This window comes from Pinus tabuliformis, chromosome Q (genome assembly GCF_031772625.1).
Source record: "Pinus tabuliformis cultivar Carrire ecotype Pingquan chromosome Q, CPIR1, whole genome shotgun sequence".
Lineage (NCBI taxonomy): Eukaryota > Viridiplantae > Streptophyta > Pinopsida > Pinales > Pinaceae > Pinus > Pinus tabuliformis.
Window position 1 is genome coordinate 947,667,341 of NC_142296.1, and position 21,541 is coordinate 947,688,881.

The following is a 21,541-nucleotide window of genomic DNA, read 5'->3' on the forward strand; positions in this document are numbered from 1 at the left end:
CTTCTTTGACCTTTACCAGCAGCCCTTGATGATTAAGCCATGATTTTTAGGTATGAATGAAAAATAACATTGCTATTGGAGAAATGCCAAATCTAGGGCTCAAGGTCAGGTCAAAAGCAGGGCTCAAAGCTGTTACAACAATATACTCATTTTGATCTCAACATGTCACTTATGGGGAGTAGAACCTGACTGGGAAGGATAATGCTTCATCCCACAACCACTTGGACTAGACACAATTGACGATGAAATCAGTTATTATATCAAACATACAAGAAAATAGAATATTAAAAAAATCAATATGCCTAAAATAAAGGTTTAGAAGTTAGAACCATAAACTACAGTTTTCTCATGAGGTCATTAAATTTCATCAAAATAAAATGTATTACATAGATACTGATAATGTAGGTGTGAATGCTGATGGCATATACACAATAAGGTAGATACTAGATAGAATGGACATTTTCTTTCTTGAGCGTACTATCTTGCTATAGCAGGGTTGGCAACTCCATTTGCAGCAGCTGGAGCAGTAACAACAATATTTAGACTTGGAGGAGTCGGGCAACATGTGCAACATCAACATTGACATTCTTGCCTTTCTTTGACCTTTACCAGCAACCCTTGATGATTAACCATGATTTTTAGGTATGAATGAAAAAGAACATCGCTGTTGGAGAAATAACAAATCTGAGTGCCTTCAAATCTCCTGGAGTCCCTTGAAATTTGGTTTTCTCTTTTACCTGCACAATGTTAGAGAGTTTTCCTGTGGCTGAAAGTGAAAATAGAGGCGAGAATCACTTTTTCTAATTTTGTTTTGCCCCCTTGCATGCCTGACACCTCTGGATGTGGTAGGGCAGGTGTTGGACATGAGTTTGCCATGTATCTTATTTTAGGACACGTGTCAAAATTGTGTCCGACACGTGGAATATAAACATGCAGGCTCTAGGGGATGTGTCATGTTTCTTAGGTAGTAATGTAGTTTTTACATCTTTCTTTCTTATTTAATTTGTAGTGTGCTGTGAAAAGAGGGTTGGTCTCGTTTGCAATCATATGCATGGAAGTCCCTTCTATGATGAAATTGCTTTTGGAGTAAACTGTGTGTAATTCTTGAAACTTCCGATGTTTCGGGTGAACACTTACCCATCATGAGGGACAGAAAGCTGAGTGAAAGGTTGCGAAGTGAGAGACCAGGGATAAGTAAAATTTTGACGAGGGTGAACGTTGAGGGTAAGAAGAATAAGGAGGAGTGACTTAGGGAGAGGATCAAGGAAAAAACCAATAAACCAGGAGTCAAATTAGAATAGAAATTAGTAAAATAGAGAGATCCAAAATGCTAGGAAAGGAAAGAGTCAAAATGGTTAAGAAGGACCAGGTCAAAGAAGAGGAATATATATATATATATATATAATATTAACTAATATTAAAGTTAAATTGATGCCAAATAATAATCATAAATCATAAAAATAAGTAATACTCTTGATAAATACTAATAATTAAATATAAATAATAAGTAAAAATTATGATAATAATCATGATATATTATGTAATATTCCTAATGGAAAATTACAATGATAAACAAAAAAAACATATCAAGAACACACAGAAAATTACTCAAACCACCAGAACACCATTTTAAAGCCAAAAACTACGTTGCTGAGCCATTTTATTAATAAATCATGAAGTACAATAGGTGGTTGGAAAGTATGCACCTGGGCTTGCCCTAGGCAAGTTAGCTAAGCCCAAGTAATGAATATGAGATCTCCTCCAAGGGTGCTTGCTGGTTTTCCTTGGCACTGCGCTGATATGCCCAGAAAGTGTGTGCTACTGGCTGTGTAGAATGGTTGCTAGGGCCTCCTTCGGTGCTCAGAAAATTCCGGGAATATAACCCGGGCTCTCCACCAATTGCAAATAACCCACAAAAACCCACGAAGGGATTGGCCAAATGTTGACTTCGAAATTTCGGTCCAAATTTCCCCTAGCTCCTCTAGTTGCTGGATGAATTGGGATCCCCATTTGAACCCTCAAACCTGCCCAGAAAATTCTGCCGAATTATTTATGAGGTCCTTGTCAGAAACCCAAAAAAACCCAAAAAGGGTTTGTCCTAGTTTTGACGCTCCAAAAATGACCCCAAATGCTTGGCCACTCCTCCACAAGCAGAAGATGTGACTTGCAACAGATTCTGCGTTTGCTGTTCCTCCAAAGTGCTGAAAAATTCCCTAAAATAGTTGCAAACTCCAAGCAAGGGCTCTCCCGGACTCCTCAAATCTTAGGCCCAAACTCCCTTCACTCCTCAACTCCCAAGTGTGTCTCCTCCAAGCACTGCGTAGTCCCTGTGCTGCTGCTAGTGTCTCCTCCCCACAAACTCACACTCCCATTGTTGGAACAATCAGAACTAGATGGAACTCCCTCCTTGGGCTGGCACTCGAAGTCCACCGAAGCAAGGGTTGAGATCTCCGCTCAGAGACACTCGTGTGCTAAACAACACTTGCAGACTTGGCTTCAACTCAAGTGTGCTATGTCAAAGACAAGATTTCTGAATAGATGAATGAATGCCCAAAATAAGTGCTTGTTGCTCTCTTTATCAAAGATCCTCCAAGATGCCCATGTGGGCCCAACTCGACTTTCCCCCACCAACTTCGCTCCAATGAGAGCGTACTCCACATGTGAGCCATAATTCTCCATGGAGTGCCTCCCACGCTCCACTAGAGCCGCAATATTTCCCTTCCTTCCTAATGTTTGGGCCCCCACTTTTTCCCAAAATTCGTGTGGGACCTCTAAACTCACATCTCCTAAGTGCAAACATGAAATAAGACAAAATTGGGCAAGATTGATATTTCCCTTAGCAATATTGCGAAGCGGGAGTGTCACAGTCCTCCTCGCCAAAATGTTGCTTGTCCTTGAGCAACTGCCGAACAAGCGCTCTCTCCATGTTGACCCAATTACCACTGCGAGCAATATTGAGGTCCCAATCACTCTCGATCCCTGTGCTGACCTGTCATAAAGGAGTCCCAATGGTAGATCTGGGTGACCTCCCACTGTGGGAACCCAATCTTCCCAATTCATAACCCATCTGCTCAACCTTGTAGCTCCCGGGTCCCAAACTAATCTCAAATTGAGTCCATCAAGTGGATGTTGCCCTAGCCTGGTCATAACTGCGACCCACTCATGCACCTGCAAAGTCATCCACTCTGGTAAACCTCTGCTACATAGTACACATCAAATAAGGGAGAATTCCACTGCACGCAAGTCTATCCTGCCAGGGCACCCTGCCAAGGTTACCATCTACCGTTGCATGCCCAAACTCTTGTCGAAATAATAGCGAGAAGGGCCTTCCTCGCCCCGTAGTGATCATCCTAATGGTCTCTGATCTGTCATCCAGAGGAGGATGCAATCCTGTCTCTGCCATCCCCATGATCCTCCCAAAACAAGGTAGTCCTTTAACCCAATGGATCCCTGGACCCCGTAACTAGATTGGAGGCCCATCGCTCTCAATTCTTGCTGCCTGCCATCGAATAGTGCCAATGATCGCCAAAACCCATACATGCCAATCATCCTGCCATACTAGCGCAGTGCCCCAAGTCATCATTGAATCTCTAGGGGGCAAACTTCTCTTCTTGCAACTGAAACCCAATGGAAGGCCTGTATAATCATCCTCTGTAGAAACTACCACATCCCTGAATGTGGCTGAACTGCCAAGCCTTGAGAGGTTGAGATCTCGTGTTGATTGCCAAAGGAAACTGCCATGTTGGCGCTGCAACTCTCTAGTCATAACCGGCGTTGCAACATGCTCAACCTGCCCACTGTGTGCAAACTATACCCTCCCCTCCTGAGGCCTAGTGGTGAAAAATCTGTGAGAGCCAAGCTCATCCTGTCCTGGCATCTCCATGATGTTGATATCTATGCCTCTACTGCCAATCTCGACCCTGAGAAACAACAGGATAAGTCTGCCTTGCCATGCAATGGAGGTCTTAGTGATCCCCCATGTGTCAAGCCCAAGGTGAACTGGATCACCCTCTGACATGACCCTGCTCATCACCAAGGGAAGTGATCCACTTGCCAACCGGATCCTTGGATCCCCCAACCATACTGGGATCTCATAACTCCCACTCCTCGCGGAATGTCGCTGCGTAGCACTGCTACCTGCTAGAACCCATTTGGCCCTCATCTCTGATCCCTGTATGTATCCCATGGGTGGACCCCAGGTATCAGGAGTCTGTTTCGCGCAAGCCAACCTGCCCTGCCCCTGCCAAACCATGCAATCCCAATTCCTGCCCTGCTTCGCTATCCCAATTCTTGATGATACAACTGGATACTGCTCGGAGTATGGGTGCCCTCCTGTAAACGAAGGCTACCATCCATCGTCCCTCAGGCTCCTGTGACACCTCAGACTGTCTCGCCCGAAGTGCATCATGCAGTTCCCTCGCAATCGACTCCCCCCGTGTGAGCCTAGGAGTGGAACCTATGCTACCTCTGTAGTAAACCAAGCTGTCCCTAAGATGCATCTGTCAGCCCGTGCCTCCACCAAACGTCTCAATTGGAGAGTGATGGGTGGGTAGGTCCCCAAGGGTAGGAATCAGGATCAAGAATCTGCTGGGGTATTGAAGAATAACCCTATGGTTGCCCCTCTCTCTGTCTCGGATCTGCTGATAAACTAGGTGAAGACCTGTCTTTGTACACCATAGGAAATCCCTGACTACCGCTATACCACCTTGTACCGTCCTGTGCCCTGTCTGTGTCAAGGTGCCAATCACTCCCTGTGTGTAGTCAATGTGATGTAAGACACTCCTACTCCACAACACAATCCAACACACTACGATACACCACCATGCACCTCCATGTCCATTGGTAGTCCACTACTCAACGCTACATGCTCCCACACATCCCTTGATGTGATGGCCTAGAGCTGTGTCTCTACATGTCGGCCCACACCTGATCGATATCATCACCTCCACCATCGTATCACTATACCTGCCGATGAATGGACCTTCACTCTAAATCCTCTCTGAGGGATCCGAAAAGTGAATCTCCTTATGTGTCAGTAGGGTTGTCACCACTGCGCTCCTCTGTGACCTCTGTGCCCCACACAAAGGAGAAGAATCCCCAACTCCATACAAGGCGCCGTCTGCTGGCCTGCCAATGTCACCTCCTTCGACAAACTCCTGCCAGAGTATGTTGATCACCTCGTGATCGTGTACAAATGTCGTACCAAGTCAACCCAAGAAGCATGTCCATAAACTGGTTGGCCACTGGGGCTGACCGAAACTCCCCTAGTGAAGTTGCTCAACTGCTAGGTCAACTGTATCCTCCAGGTCGGAGTCAACTAGCATACCTGGGAAGTGATAGGTTGTCCCACCCGGATCCCAATGCCAGTCTAGGATTCCAGTATCCCTAGTGCCTGGAAGTTGCTGCTGAGCTACACCCAGGTCCACCACCATCTCCATAGCCCACTCCATAGGGTACCAACTCAAAATCTCTTGTCATCCAACCCCAAGAGAGGGATCAAATGCACGAACCCCCGCACATAGAACAACCCTGACATGTGGATGTTGCACCTTGTTCAACTCCGATTATCTCATCCAGCTATCCAGGTCAACACATGAGATCTAACTAGGTAGTGCCGTCTCCCTCTCTCCAGTGGGCAAAGGTGACCCAATAGTGCTGCTAGCCTAGTCATCCCCTCTAATATGTCTAGACAACTCCGCCTTTGTCAATCCAATGCGTAGGGGTGGGATGATAACGTTGTAGATCCCGTCTGTTTGCCTCTGAAGTGAATTGTGCTAGAATCCCAATGTGTGGTCTCTATGCTACCCCTCATCAATGGCTAGTTGAAAGGATGGCTGCACATCCTCCTCCATCATGGGCTCAACATGGGCCTCCAACTACTCCGCCATAGACAACCCAACATGCAAGACATGCTCATTAGTCAGTTGTAGGTGGCTGTCGTTCTGAAGCTTTGTCATAGACTGGGATGCCTCATTAATGGATACCTCATCAATGGATGTGTGCTCAACTGCCTCCTCCAATCTGTCTACTGGGGCTACCAAAGGAAACTCCAACAAGGGTGACTCCTGCGTCACACTAGGTGTATCCTTGTGCTCCTTTTGTGTGCCATTAGCCTCATGCTCAATCGGCTGGAACGTATCTAGATGAACTCCCTCCTCCAGGGGTATGTTCTCTCTCATCTCGTCACTACCTCCGCCTCCCATCTTCGTCTCTGCAGTATTGCTACTAGCGTTTCGTTCAACAATCATGCTCCTCTTATTTCCTTCATCTGCGGGTCGACAACTACTGCTTCTTGTTGCCTTTGCTGACAACCACTCTTCAAGAAGCCCCACCAGTCTCTCGATGCTCCTAGTAACATTTTCAAATTCTTCCCGCTGAGACATTTTTGGGCATAAGCTCGATCTAGAGAATGATATGGGAATAGTGTTTTAGCCTTTGGAATCCTAGTCCACAATAACACTTGAGCATTTGTGTGATTTAGACCCATAGTGGGCCAAAATCATGCTCTGATACCAATGTAATATTCATAATCTAAATTTACAATGATAAACAAAGCAAACATAGCAAGAGCACAAAGAATTACTCAAACCATCAAAACACCATTTTAAAGCTAAAAACAACGTTGCTGAGCCATTTTATTAATAAATCATGAAGTACAATAAGTTCCTGGAGAGTATGGAACTGGGCTTTTCCTAAGAAAGCTAGCTAAGCCCAGGTGATGAATATGATATCTCCTCCAAGGGTGCTAGCAGGTTCTCCTTGGCTCTATGCTGAAATGCCCAGAAAGTGTGTGCTATTGACTATGTAGAATGGTTGCTAGGGCCTCCTCTGTTGCTCAAAAAAATTCGGAAATTTAACCCCGGGCTCTCCTCCAATAACCCACAAAAACCCATGAAGGAATTGGCCAAATGTTGACCTCGAAATTTCGGCCCAAATTTCCCCTAGCTACTCTCGCCACTGGCTGAATTGGGACCCCTGTTTGACCCCTCAAATTTGCCCATAAAATTTTGCCAAGTTACTTCTAAGGTCCTTGTCAAAAACCTAGAAAAACCCAGAAAGGGTTTGTCCTAGTTTTGATGCTCCAAAATTGACCCCAAATGCTTGGCCACTCCTCCACAAGCAAAAGATGTAACCTGCAACAGATTCTGCGTTTGCTACTCCTCCAAAGTGCTGAAAAATTCCCGAAAATAGTTGCAAACTCCAACCAAGGGCTCTCCTGGACGACTCCTCAAATCTTAGGCCCAAACTCCTTTCATTCTTCAACTCTCAAGTGTGTCTCCTCCAAGCATTGTTTAGTCCCTGCGCTGCTGCTAGTGTCTCCTCCCCGCAAACTTGCATTCCCATTGCTGGAACATTTAGAACTAGATGGAACTCCCTCCTTGGGATGGCACTCGAAGTCCACCGAAGCAAGGGTTGAGATCTTCGCTTAGAGACACTCGTGTGCTCAACAACACTTGCAGACTTGGTTTCAACTCAAGCGTGCTATGTCAAAGATAAGATTTCCGAATAAATGAATGAATGCCCAAAATGAGTTCTTGTTGCTCTCTTTATCAAAGATCCTCCAAGATGCCCATGTGGGCCCAACTCGACTTTCCCCCACCAACTTCGCTCCAATGAGAGCGTACTCCACACGTGGGCCATAATTCTCCATGGAGTGCCCCCCACACTCCACTAGAGCTGCAATATTTCCCTTCCTTCCTAATGTTTCGGCCCAAATTTCCCTTAGCTACTCTCGCTGCTCGTTGAATTGGTACCCATGTTTGACCCCTCAAATTTGCCCAATTTTTTTTACCAAATTACTTCTAAGGTCCTTGTCAAAAACCCAGAAAAACCCAGAAAGGGTTTGTCCTAGTTTTGACGCTCCAAAATTGACCTTAAATGCTTGGCCACTCCTCCACAAGCAGAAGATGTAACCTGCAACAGATTTTGCGTTTGCTGCTCCTCCAAAGTGCTAGAGAATTCCCCAAAATATTTGCAAACTCCAAGCAAGGGCTCTCCCAAACCAATGTTTTAAAACTCCGACTCCGACATTGACTCGGCCGAGGGTCGACTCCGACTCGGTATCGACTCGGCCGGCTCGATTTCAATGACTCGGTCATTGTAAAAAATACATTAAATATTTATTTTTTTATAAAAAAACATAATTTTAAAGATTTTAATTCATGTTTCCAAACACAACATTAGAATATAGATGGAGGACAACATATGATCAAAGTAGGCTCATGAATATATCCATTATATCAAAATGGCACCCAGTGCACTGTCCAATACATACATGATCAAAGATTCAAAACAAAAACACATAACCAAGGAGGCTAGAAATGGCCTCTACAACAAAAGCAACAAAAGTTAACTGTGACCAATACTACTGGTTAGTAGCTACTACCAGAGGAGCCAAGATCATGTGGATCAATCTCTGGATCATCATCAGAGTCAGACAGGGGGCCCCATGGCTCCTCCTCATCATCATCTCCAACTGCAACTGTAGAAGTGGTAGCACTAGCAGGCTGTGCAGCAGATGCACACTGAGATAGACGAGATATGTGGCTGCGCTTCTGTCGTGGTTGAGCAGAGGAAGTGCCTGCAACTGGAGGACTTGCTCACTGTGAGGCTGAGGCTGGTACAAGTGGATCAGGATCTGCATTCAACTGAACATCATGATCGAGTGATGCCTCCCCTGGTAAATCCAAATCAAGATCCTCATCAGAATCAAACTCTGTTGGATGACTCTCCACTACCCAATCTAATGTTGGATCAATGTCTTCCAACACAATGGGATCTGAATTAGGTCTTTTGTTCAACAATTGGTTTCGTTTGAGTCGGAGATTGTATTGGACATAGACTAGATCATTTAATCGTTTTTGATCCAAACGTTTCTCTTCTTTGTGTGAATTCTCTCAAAGACAGACCAATTGCACTCACACCCAGTAGCACTGCAAGTTTGACTCAAAATACGAATTGCAAACTTCTGCAATTCAGGACAATGGCTACCAAAAGCCTCCCACCATTGTGCTGCAAAAAACATAGGAGTGTAATGAGTTAGCTCAACAAAATTACAAATTATATCCAACTTTCAAATTATAAACGATTTAACAAAATTTAAAAAAACTATTAAGAATTTGAAAATTGAAATTTTTGTTTACCTGGCTCATCTGCTTCTCTTGCAATCTTTGCTAGGTTCTTCCCAAAGGTACCCGAGGCATTGGTGAAGGTCGTGACCTGTCGGTGTATCTCCAGCTGATCAGACTCCAATGGGATCATGCGATCAATGCAGTCAATCAGTCCATCTCTAACCTCCCCCTCAAAGCTCCTGTCTCCTTAGCTTTATAATGATACCGTGGGTTCAAAAAATACCCAGCTGCATGTATAGGGTGATGGAGTTGATTGTTCCATCTTTCATCAATGATTGCCCAAATGGGCCCATACTTAGCCACTTTATCCTTGTATGCCCTCTTTATTTGCTCCTTTGCTTGATCCATAGCCTCATAAATGAAGCCCATAGCCAATCTTTCCCCATCCACCAACCGCAACACCTTAACTAGTGGCTCAGCAAGCTTCACAATCTCTGCTGCCTTTCTCCAAAATATTTCTTCATTAACTTTCTTTTTCAATTCTTTGCCTTCCAGTTTGTGAGACCACTGGCTTTGATTCCATTCATCACTGGAAAACAACTTTTGCAAGTTTCTATGTTGGGAAAGCATAGATTGCAATGTCAAAAAATGAGTAGCAAATCTAGTGATGGTAGGCCTAATAATATCCCTGCCCCCAGTGTGTTTCCTCGTGAGGCTCAAAATCCATGAATGATTGTAGATAAATTTTGTTATGCTTTTGGCATGATCTATAGTGTTTTTGACCCAATCTAATTTTCCAATATCCTCAAGCATGAGGTCTATGCAATGTGCAACACATGGGGTCCAAAAGATGGTCTTGTGTTTTTCCTCTAACAATTTACCAGCAAGAACATAGTTAGAGGCATTATCTGTGATGACTTGAACAACCTTAGCCACCCCCACCTCCTCAACAATCTCATCCAATAGCTGAAACAACAATTGCCCATCTTTTACCTTATCAGATGCATCAACTGATTTTAATAACATGGTTCCCCGTGGGCAGAAGATAAGAAAGTTTATGATGGTATGGTTTCTTTGATCAGTCTATCCATCTGACATGATGGTACATCCTGTTCTTGCCCATGAGTCCTTGAAATCTTTCAAATACTCATTAATGGATGAAATTTCTTTCTACAAATTATACCCCCTTAGCTCATGCATAGTAGGGCCTTTGAAGCCTTTTCCAGCAGCATGTATGGCATCAAACATAGGCTCATAATATGGTGAACGGGAAGCATTGAAGGGGATATCAACATCATACCACCATTTAGCTATGTAATCACATGCAGTCTCCCTCAATTCTTTCTTCCAATGGTCATCTAAAGTGGGTTGCATTTGACTTCTACTAGCTTGGGACCATGTGCATCTGATGGAGAGGAGGGAGTGAAATAAATTTTGATATTCATATCACCCTTTTTCATTCTACCCTTTCCCTTTTCTTGAATAGAATCAAAAGAGGGAGGAACATATTGGAGGGGGTTGGATGCATCAGTACAAGGGATAGAGGAAGAACCCTCAAAATCAAAATGGGGGTTGGTAGCCATCATTTTTTGTATATCCCTCTTCCTCCCAATTTCAGCCTCTAACTCTTTTTGCCTAGCCTTATCTTCTTTAAACTTCTCAAAGCTGGCTAACAATTCCTTCCTAATCTCCCCAATTTCTGGTGAGGTACATGGAGTAATTTGGCCTCTAATCCCCGCCAAGTGTTGTTTCAACCTATTAATGCCCCCAGGACCTTCCTTAATTTTCCTATGGCAAAATTTGCAATGCATTTGACTTTCAACCATTTCAACATATGCCCAAGCAGCATCTTTCACTCTAGGTGCCATTTTTTGACTTGGAAATGAAAGCAAACAATCTGAAAATGAAAAAGAAAAACATTGATTCAATGTTCATTTCTTTCACAAAAAACTCTTTAGGATTTCTAGATTTGCACATAAAATTTAATAAGCAAAAACAGATTTGTACAAGTGAAAAAAATACCTCCAGGCACAAACTGCCTCCTCAAGCTTGCTCCAAGAAACCAACTCCTCAATGCTGCTCCAAATGGCTGCCCAAGAAGCTCCTCACTCCAGCTACAATGCTTGCCCAAGACTCCTCACTGCTGCTCCAAAAACAAACTCAACAACTCCTCACAAACTCTCACTGAAATTCTCACTCAAATGCATGAGATGGTTGTGAGAGAATGAGAGGGGTTGAGTGGGTTAAATATGGTTTGGGAGAGGGGAATGGACCCCAAAGACCAACAAACCAATTACTAAACCCCTTTGGAGTCCCCCACAGTCAGCAAATATTAAAAAAAAAGCGTTTTTTTATGTCACCAGGCCGCTGTACGTAACCCAGTCGGGTTGATACAGACTCGCCTACACAACTCGGCTGGCTTGGTATTAACCCGGCCCGCCGAATCGGTTCAATGGCCGGGTCATAATTTCTAGGCCTGGCTCGGACCAACTCGGCCGAGTCGGTTCCGAGCCGACCGTTTTTTAAAACATTGATATTTAGAGGACTGTCCCTCCTTTAGGCCGACTAGCTGTCCTTAGGCCGACTTGACTATTTCATCAATATTTCCTTTGTTTTGCTTGTTGAGGAGGATGTTGCTGCATGGAGAGGACTTGCACTTATCTTGGAGGTATTCCTTTGACCTTTATGTTATTTTATACGTAGTGTAACATGCCCTCAAAGGGTCTTACATAAATATATTGACTCTTGACTTCCTAGAAGCACTTAAACATGTGCTTGACCTAATTCAATGAGCAAGAAACTCATTGACAAATAATTTCTCTTTTCTTGAATAAATACAAAAGTCAAAGTTACATTTATGAAGACCAAACCTAGTTACACATCCTTCAACACACTGGAGAAACATTTTCGGCCAGATGACTAGCCATTGGTTCAGCCTGGTAAACTCCACCAAAGAGTAACATAAGCCACGACAATTATGTCCTCAAAAAATCCGGAACCAATGTTGCTCTGAAGCTCCCTCTCCTAGGAAGTGCGTATTTCCCTTCTGCGTACCTGTCTACGCCGAGAATAGTTCAATTTCACTTGTATAACCGGACCAACTCACAAGTGTGGAAATGTCTCCCCTAGGGTGGAACTCGAAGTCCACTGAAGTAGATGCTGAGATTTCCCCTCAGAAATCTCGTGTGCTGAACAACACCTTGTTGACCCAGCTAATTAGCTTGAGAAAACTATGTTTTAGATATCAAATTAGCAAAAAGATCCCAATTGCTGCCCTCACCCATCTATTTATAATTGTTTCCTTCCCTTTCCTTGTGGTTCCCTCCAAATATTTCGACCTCCCTTCACAAATTCGATTTTTCCTCCAAGGGGTGTGTATTCCTTGAGGGGTGGCCCCCACATTCCACCAACTCCATAATTTTTCCCTTTTTTCTAAAGTGGGGCCTTCTCTTTACCCAAAAATCAAATCTTCCTTTGATTTCTCCATTCTCCTAAGTTGTGGGCCAAAATATTTCCCCAATTGCCAAAATTACAAAAACAAAAATTCTTCTTAACAAAATCAATTAATTTGGGGACATTACAGTCCTCCCCACCAAAAATTGCTTGTCCTCAAGCAATGCCTGAAACAAGCACCCTCTCGATCAGCTAACCCAAATAATCAATGCACCCAATACCGGGGTCCCAACTGTACCACCCAACCATCCCTGATCTCTACCCTGTCCTACCAAGATCCCAAGCCATCCTAATCACCGTGAGGCATCCCTTACTCCATTCGCTGTCCAGCTCATCATAGGCACCAGATGCCCTCTGCATACCTCCACTAAGTAGAGCATCATGGTATTATAAGATCTTGATCATCCCCTCCTGAAACTGCTCTATCGAATAGTCCTTTTGGTGCACTTCAAGAGTGGACTCCTGAAGATGCAATCCAATCCTGATGGGATTGAACCCTCGTCTGCCCGAGCTTCCCCTGATCTCCTCCTGCTGATCACCCTGCCACTCCGGTGAAGTTCCCCACACCATCGACGAATCACTAAAACCCAATGGAAGATCTGGATGAGCTTCCCCTATAGAAACCAACTCACCTCTATGGGTAGCTGAACTGCTAAGCCTTGCCATGGTAGAATCCCTTGCCCGTCGAGAAGTAACCTAACTTGCTGAAATCGTGACACCTGGTCATGCCTCACTGCTCAACATGCTAGTACCGAACCCTCCTCTTCAATGACGCTCGACCACTATATCTGTCACGATCAACGCTATGACCAACTTGCCGGGGAAACTCTGCAATGCTCGAGTCCACCACTCCATGACTAGCCTCAATCCTGAGTAGCAACCTACCTCTCCATATGATGAAGCTCTAGCGACCCCCCATGTGTCAGCCTGGGAAAGAATTGGATCACTCTCCATCATAACCCTACCCATTGAGAAGTGGAGTGATCCGCTCGACACTCGGATCCCTAGAGCCCCCAACCATACTGGGAGCTCACAACTCCCACACCTCATGGGTTGTTGCTGCATAGCACTGCTACCTACTAGAGCCCATCCGACCCTCATCTCTGATCCCTGTATGTATCCCATAGGTGGTCCCCAAGTATCAAGAATTTGTCCCAGGCATGCCAATCTGCCCTGTTCCTGCCAAACCACATAGTGATATTTGCTATCCCAACTCTTGATGATATGTCTGGATACTACTCGGAGTCTAGACACCATCTTGTAGACGAAGTCTACCATCCATTGCCCCTCATGCTCATGTAGCACCTCAGATTGTCTCGCCAAAAGTGTATCATGCAGCTCCCTCGCAACCACCTCTCAAGTGTGAGCCCAGGGGTGGAACATATGCCACCTTAGAAAAAACCATGTGATCCCCAAACCTGTATCCATCAGCTCGTGCATCCACCAAATGTCTCAACTGGAGAGTCTCCTCCCTGCCCATGTCACGCGGTGTCTCATCCAACTGCCTAGGGTGGGCCTCCCATGTCCTGCTGCCTGAATGAAGAGCATCGAGGGGCGACAACCAAACGCTCTGCGAATGTAAGCAACACTGGAGGATGATGGTTGGGTAGGTCCCCAAGGGTATGATCGAGAGTCTGCAGGGATACTGAAGAGTAATCCTATGGACGACCCTCTCTCCGCCTCGAATCTGCTGATAACCCCCTCGAAGACCTGTCTCCACTAAACATGGTGTCCCTAGATGCTCAACAATGTCCTCATCAATCCTAGGTGAGTTGCATCCAATGGTATGCCTAATGCCCTTGTCCATAAGTCTCTTTGGAGGCAACGCTACAAGATTCCGCTGTGCTGCATCATGTGCCACTACATAATCCCAAGTATCACCATCCTCCTCGGCATGCCACTGTATGTCGCAACCTGTCCTTGTACAACACTTAATACCCTCGGCTACTGCTATACCATCATGTACAGTCCTGTGTCCTTCCTGTGTCATTGCACTTGTCACTCCCCGCATATACTCAACGCGATGTAAGACACTCTTACTCCACAACGCAGTCCAAGACACTATGACACACCACCATGCATCTCCATGCCCATTTGCAGCCCATTGCTCAACGCTAGATGCTCCTACACATCCTTGGATGTGATGGCCTAAAGCTGTCCATATGTGTCAGCCTGCACCACCTCCACCATGGCATCACCATACCCTCCGATGAATGGATCTCCCCTCCAAATCCTCCCTAAGTATCAGTAGTGATGCCACCACTACTCTTCTCCTCTGTGTCCTCTGTGCCCCACACAAATGTGAAGAATCCCTAGCTCCATACAAGGCACTATTTGGTGGCCTACCAATGCCACCTCCTCCGACAAACTCCTGCCAGAGTATGTTGATCATCCTGTGATCCCATGTACAACCGTCATACCAAGACAACCCAAGGAGTCTGCCCATAAACTGGTTGGCCACTGGTGTTGACCCAAACTCCCCTAGCGAATGTGCGCGCTCAACTGCTAGGTCAACTATACCATCCAGGTTGTAGTCAACCGACATACTTGGGAAATGATAGGTAGTCCCACCCAGATTCCAACGCTTGTCTGGGCTTTCAGCATCCCAAGTGCCTGGAAGCTCAGGCTGAGCTACACCCGAGTCCACTGCCATCTCCATAACCCACTCCACCAGGTACCGACTCAGAATCTCTTGCCATCCAATCCCAAGAGAGGGATCGAATGCACGAATTCCTGCACATAAAACAACCCCAAGATGCGGATGCTACACCCTGTGTAACTCAAGTCATCTCATATCGCTATCCTGGTCAACACATGAAATCTGACTAGGTAGCTCTGTCTCTCTCTCTCTCCAATAGGCAAAGGTAACCTAACTATGCTGCCAACCCCGTTAATGTACGCTTGAAGTGGGCTGCTCCAACGCTTCAATGTGCACTCTAGCTGTACCATTAGGGAGTCCAACCATTCCCCAACGTGAGTTAGTTTGGCCGCTGACTCGACACAAACCGCTCTCATGCCCTCTAGCTCCTCATTTTGTAGCAGAATAGCCTCTCGCACTGACGTGGCCTTCCTTTTTAATGCTAGAAGGTCGGCCTGAAACTGATGAAACTGCTGTGGGCGACCATCGTCTAATACCTTTGTATCTCCTGGTGCCTCATCAAGGGTGGATACGTGTCTTGGCACCTCCCCTATTTGCTGTGTGCTGCTATCACCCAAAAACCCGAACACAACCCCATTGACCTCATCAACGGATGGCACTACTGGGGTATGCTCTACTCTCTTCACTAAGATGTCACCCGGAGCGGTTAAGGGAGTCCCTAACAAGGGTGACTCTTGTGTCACACTGGGTGTATCTACATGCTTCCCACAATCCTGTGTTTCCTCAACCTAACGCTCAACCTCCTCCTCAGGCTCCTGATATCTAAAGCTAGATCTCCACCAACAATAGCATCCCCTGGTCTCACCCTCTAATTGTCCCTGTCTTGTCTGCTCCTTTTGAGGAGATCCAGTGCCCTGATTCTGTCGACTTTCCCCACACAATGTAGATGGCTGCGTCGCTACAACCTACGCAATTCTAGTGTCTCTGCTGTAAGGATGAGGATGGATCTGGTTCGACACCTTCTTCAACTGGGCCAAAAATTCTTGCATACTAAATCTTCCTTTAGCCATGGAATACATGTACAAATTTTCCATGATCTAGTTGGCTACCCCACAACTGGCCAAGATCATGGCTCTGATACCACTATAATATTTTGATTTGAAATTTATAGTGGTATGATAGACACATGAATTAGGCTATAACAAATTAGATCATAAATACACATGCACCATCAAAACACCACGAAACTGGGCAAATAAGCTGAGCCATTTTATTAAATTATAAATTGCAAGGAGTACATATAGCAAGGGACAAGTGAATCTGGGCTTGCATAAGCAAGTGGAACAAAACCCAAGATGAGAAAGATGCCCCAATGAGTAGAAGTTTTGGCCCCCAAACTACCTTTGCACTGCCCATAAATTGTGCCATTGCTGCTACCTGCAAAAGGTTCGAATCCCCTGTTGGAGTGCCCGGATTGGCTTGAAATTGCTGCTGTAGCTTTCTGTTAATTTTCTCCACTGGACTGAGAAAGGAGGAAAGGAGTTGGTCCCAATCCTTCCAACCAGAAAACCCACAAAATGGAGCAAATTACCAGCAACTGTTGGTTGGAAAGAGACACTTGTTTGAGCCCACTAGAATGCTCAGAAAATTTAGCCAAATTATTCTTGGCCTCTCCTCAATAAATCCAGAAAAACCCAGGAAGGGTTGGGACTAGTTCAAACCTTCCGAAATTGACCCCAAATAATGTGAGCTCTTCCTTTATCCGACTTTTGCACCACCTATATCCTTGCTGCCAAAATGAACTCCCAAATGCTGAGAATTATCCCCTAAATTCTCCCTTATACCTTTTGGAAATTCTCAGCACAAACCATCGGATAACCTACCAACAACTGAGAGGCTTCACAATGAACTGTGCAAGCCTAGTAAGACTGCCTCTATGTGTGCACTAGAGAAAGATTTTCGGCCAGATGAATAGCCACTAATTTAGCCCGGTAAACTCCACCAAAGAGTAGCAAAAGCCATGATAATTATGTCCCAAAAAATCCAGAACCAATGCTGCTATGAAGCCCCCTCCCCTGGGATGTGCGTATTTCCCTTCTGTGTCTTGTTTGCCGCAGAACAGTTCGATTTCACCTGTATACAACTCCCGGACCAGCTCACAAGTGTGGAAATGTCTTCCCTAGGGTGGCACTTGAAGTCCAACGAAGTAGAAGTCGAGATTTCCCCTTGCAAATCTTGTGCGCTGAATAACACCCTGTTGACCTAGCTAAACAACTTGAGCAAACTATGGTTCATATATCAAATTAGCAAAAAGATCCCAATTGCTTCCCTCACCCTTCTATTTATAATTGTTGCCTTCCCTTTCCTTGTGTGTCCCTCCAAATATTTCGACGTCCCTTCACTAATTCGATTTTTCCTCCAAGTGGTGTGTATTCCTTGAGGGGTGGCCCCCACATTCCACCAACTCCATAATTTTTCCTTTTTTTCTAAAGTGGGGCCTTCTATTTACCCAAAAATCAAATGTTCCTTCGATTTCTCCATTCTCCTAAGTTGTGGGCCCAAATATTTCCCCAATTGCCAAAATTACAAAAACGGAAATTCTTCTTAATACAATCAATTAATTTGGGGACATTACACTTTGTAAGCCTCCATACACAAAGTCCCTTTTAATTTTTGAATATTTCAATGTCTGTTCAAAGGTTAAGATTTTTACAGGTTGGACCCTCTCCATTGTTGAGAAATCTAGGGCATAGAAATTAGGTGATTTCTCTATGATAGATAATTGCTTGTGAGTGTTTTTTACTTCTTAGATTATGATCTTCTTTTACTTATGTTATTATAGTGTTCTTCTTCATCAAACAATTACCAATGCATAAACCCTAAAGAGACAAGAGACATAGAATATAGGTGATCAGCCAGGGCCAAAACCTCTCCCTCGAGTGGAAAACCTGAACAAATTCTTCTTCTTATAGAGACTTCAATTGATGAATACCAAGACTAGGACCCTTGAACTATTTGCCTCTCCAAGACCAAGTCACAAAGCTTCCTTGATAAGATCTTTCTTCCTTGAGTCAACTATAGTCAACTCTTTTGCTTCTTCCTCCTTCTTGGCTACCCTTCAGAACTTTGGTCCCTTGAACAGATCTGAAACTTTTCGGCCCTAATTCAGAGAGCCCTAGATTCGGTCCTTGAGCAATTCTGACTTTCAGCCTTCTTCGCTGGAGAGAGAGAGACTCACCTTCCTTAACTCGGCTAGAGGATCTATTAGGCTTCCTTCAAATCTGCCTTCTTCATGATGACTGTAATACCTGAAGTATCTCAGCTCTTTCTGCAACAGAGGGTTCTGAAATCTCGCATGTGTGAAGTGTATATTACCCAAAAACAGTCCCAAAACACTTCACTTTTTCTTGCCTTCTCTTCGTTGGTTATATGGCTCCTTCTCTAATGATTTCCACACTTCTCCTTATTTCAGACTTTGACCATAATTCTTGCTTCTGAAATGAGGCCGACCTGCATATTTATAGTGGTTTCCCATGAAAATAAGCCGACATGAGTTGAGAGTGAGTCAACATGTTTTTTGGTGCAATTCCATTATTCCATCTTGAAGCCGACTTGAAGGAGATGCTTTAGCTTGGTCTTGGAGGGCCTTTTTTTTTTTTTTTTCATATAGTGTGGTTCACGAACACCCTGGTCAGTGAGTGGTCGCTACGTCCACGGAAAAATCTGGGCTAATCGCCCCTCGGCTTACTGGAAAGGCCTAACCCCAAGGGCTTCGGGCAGAATCGACCCTGTGACCCCCGATGGTGAGGTACGGTTTTTGACCAACTGAGCTAACCCTTGGGGCTTTGGAGGGCCTTTTTATTATTTTAATGACTCATACAAATATGTAACATGCCCAAGAAGGGTCTTTCATACATGATATTGACTCAATTTGACTTTATGACCAATCCTAAGGGCTCATAAGGGGAGCCTTACCTAAAAATAAAATTCTTTGTTCATGAAACCCATTAGACAAGTATTACAGTAATAATTTTATTTTTCTTCTTTGCATCAATTACCAAAAATCATAATTACAAGTCATTATGAAGACTGAACCTAGTTACACTTTTCAACATCCATCGTACAACTTAGGGTATTGTTTGATCTTGGTACTACTTCCCAAAGGCGTGTTTCAGCTGATTTCAAATATTTATCTGGTATCATAAATTTGAGAAACTATTATGTTGGTGCTTCTTTCTGACAAGACCTTATCCTGTATGCTTATGCACAAAAAGTTAAGAACTGAAACATGTTTTCTGTTAATCTGCATACTGTCAATAGAATATGTGTGTGCTTCCCAAACAATTTCATGTCTGTAGTTTAATTGTAAAGCTATCTAGATGAATGACTGGGCAGGTTTGCGTTCATTAGTTATAGTTTTAAATAGGGTTTTTTCTTTGGTGGTCATTTTTCTTTCCTTAGTGTGGGTTTACATTGTTTCCTTTTTCATTTCTAACTTCTCATGATCTACGAATTCAGGTTTCATTGAACTCAGTGACATCAACAATCGATGGTTTGAAGAAACTATATATAGAGAAGCTAAAACCGTTGGAAGTTACTTACCGATTCAACGATTTCTGCTCACCCACTCTGGTACACATTTGTGCTCTGAATATTGAGATGTGGTGATTTAAACTGGATAGCATATTATGTGAACAACAGACATGATCCTGCTTCACTTGTCATTCATAATTGTTATTTTTCTTGGTACTTCAAAATTAGCATGAAATTGGAGAAATTTATATTATTTGTTCCATGGAAGAGGGGTGTCCAATCCCTGTCAATCAGTGATATAGCAGGGGATTAATAATTCTTGCTGTTGGTTAATTTTTTTGGCATTACAGACCAGCAGTGACTTTGATGCCAAGCCAATGGTTATGCTTTTAGGCCAGTATTCTACTGGAAAGACAACATTCATCAAACACTTGCTAAGAGCAAGTTATCCAGGTACAATACTAAATCTCTAATTGGCCTTAATAATTTATTTGTTCATTGGATTTGATATTAGCGCTAGCATAGAATTAAGTAATAGTATTTGTTACCTTATTGGTGCAGGGGCTCACATTGGACCAGAGCCAACTACAGATCGCTTTGTTGTTGTGATGGTATGGTGGCCATTGTTTGATTTTTTATTATCATGTCTGATTAAATATAAGATATTTATTAACAGCAAGAAACGTGTTCACAATATGAACTGTATGTGGGTGTGGATTGCAAATATTCACATGATTAAAAATGTAACTAGTATTTAATCACTGTGGTTTGGAAGCCAATTTTTCAGGTTTATGTGTGTGTGGATGTGGATTGCTTAAATGCACGTGATTAACAATGCTAATGTCACTGTCATCTAACCACTAAGGTCCGGAAGTCAATTTTAAAGTTTTTAATGATTGCATACTGTAGCTTATTATTTGTTGATTTGTCAACTTAGTTTGGTCTGGTTGTCTCCAGTGTCTTTATTATTCTAACGCTACCACACATAGCGGTACTGAAACAAAATGTAATGGAAATCATACAAGGCTGATAGGCAAGGCATTTCTACATGACATGCTATTGTAAATTTTTTGAATGTGAGATCATGCTGGGATCTGAGTGTTACCTCTGAAACAGTGGCCATTCTGCTTTGAGCATTGGTCCAAAGCTTTTAAAACAGAGTGCCATTCAGTAACTCTTGTACGATTAATATGCATAATAGTCTGGTTGACAGATGGTATCATGATGACAATATGCCTTATTGTTGCTTCTGTCCCATAGAAGACTGAAAGATATCAAGTACCATAATGAGGTTGAACTGAGCTTGTAAATGAGGATTGGCTGGCTTTTTTTATTTTTATATTTATTTTCTGTAAGGGTGAATTGCTGTTCATTTTTTTTGTAACCACCCTTGTGTTTGTTCTATGGACTGTGTACTTATTCATAAACAGTACCTGTATTCAGGGACTCTTAGTATATATGAATTTTTCTTTCAATAATAATCCTGTTTTCCTCTCACCATATTACTTTCTATATCAGTTGTAACTGGCTTCAAACTCAAGAGCCAACTTACCTTTTTAGTTATTTGTCAACATGAATAGAATTTCATTCTGCTAGAATATTGGTTCTTCTTTACGGTTCTCCCAAGGATGCAGCATATGCTGGACTTTTTGTTTTGGTACAAATCAATGAAGTATCCTGCTCTGAAAAAGCTGTTTACTTCGTAAATGTGAAATGTCATTAATTTATAAAATTCAAGTATGGGAGTTATAGCATTTGACATCATTTTAACCTAAATAGGGAAAATTGTGTCCATGTCTTCAAGAAGATCAATGCTATCAAAACTCAACTGTTCAATGTTTTACAGTGCCTTTCTCTCCACCCAATGGCAATTTCTATTTGAGAT

General features: G+C 43.5%; 1 protein-coding gene across 2 annotated transcripts in view; it reads left to right on the plus strand.

Moving 5' to 3' along the window:
• Positions 1-21,541, plus strand: part of LOC149222612 (EH domain-containing protein 1-like) — a 282,069-nt gene that overhangs the window by 34,346 nt on the left and 226,182 nt on the right. For both annotated transcript variants that reach the window (XM_089385524.1, XM_089385525.1), the window contains exons 8-10: positions 19,642-19,755; positions 20,007-20,109; positions 20,218-20,267. In XM_089385524.1, coding sequence (XP_089241650.1) covers positions 19,642-19,755; positions 20,007-20,109; positions 20,218-20,267 — 267 coding nt within the window. The remainder of the gene's footprint in view (positions 1-19,641; positions 19,756-20,006; positions 20,110-20,217; positions 20,268-21,541) is intronic.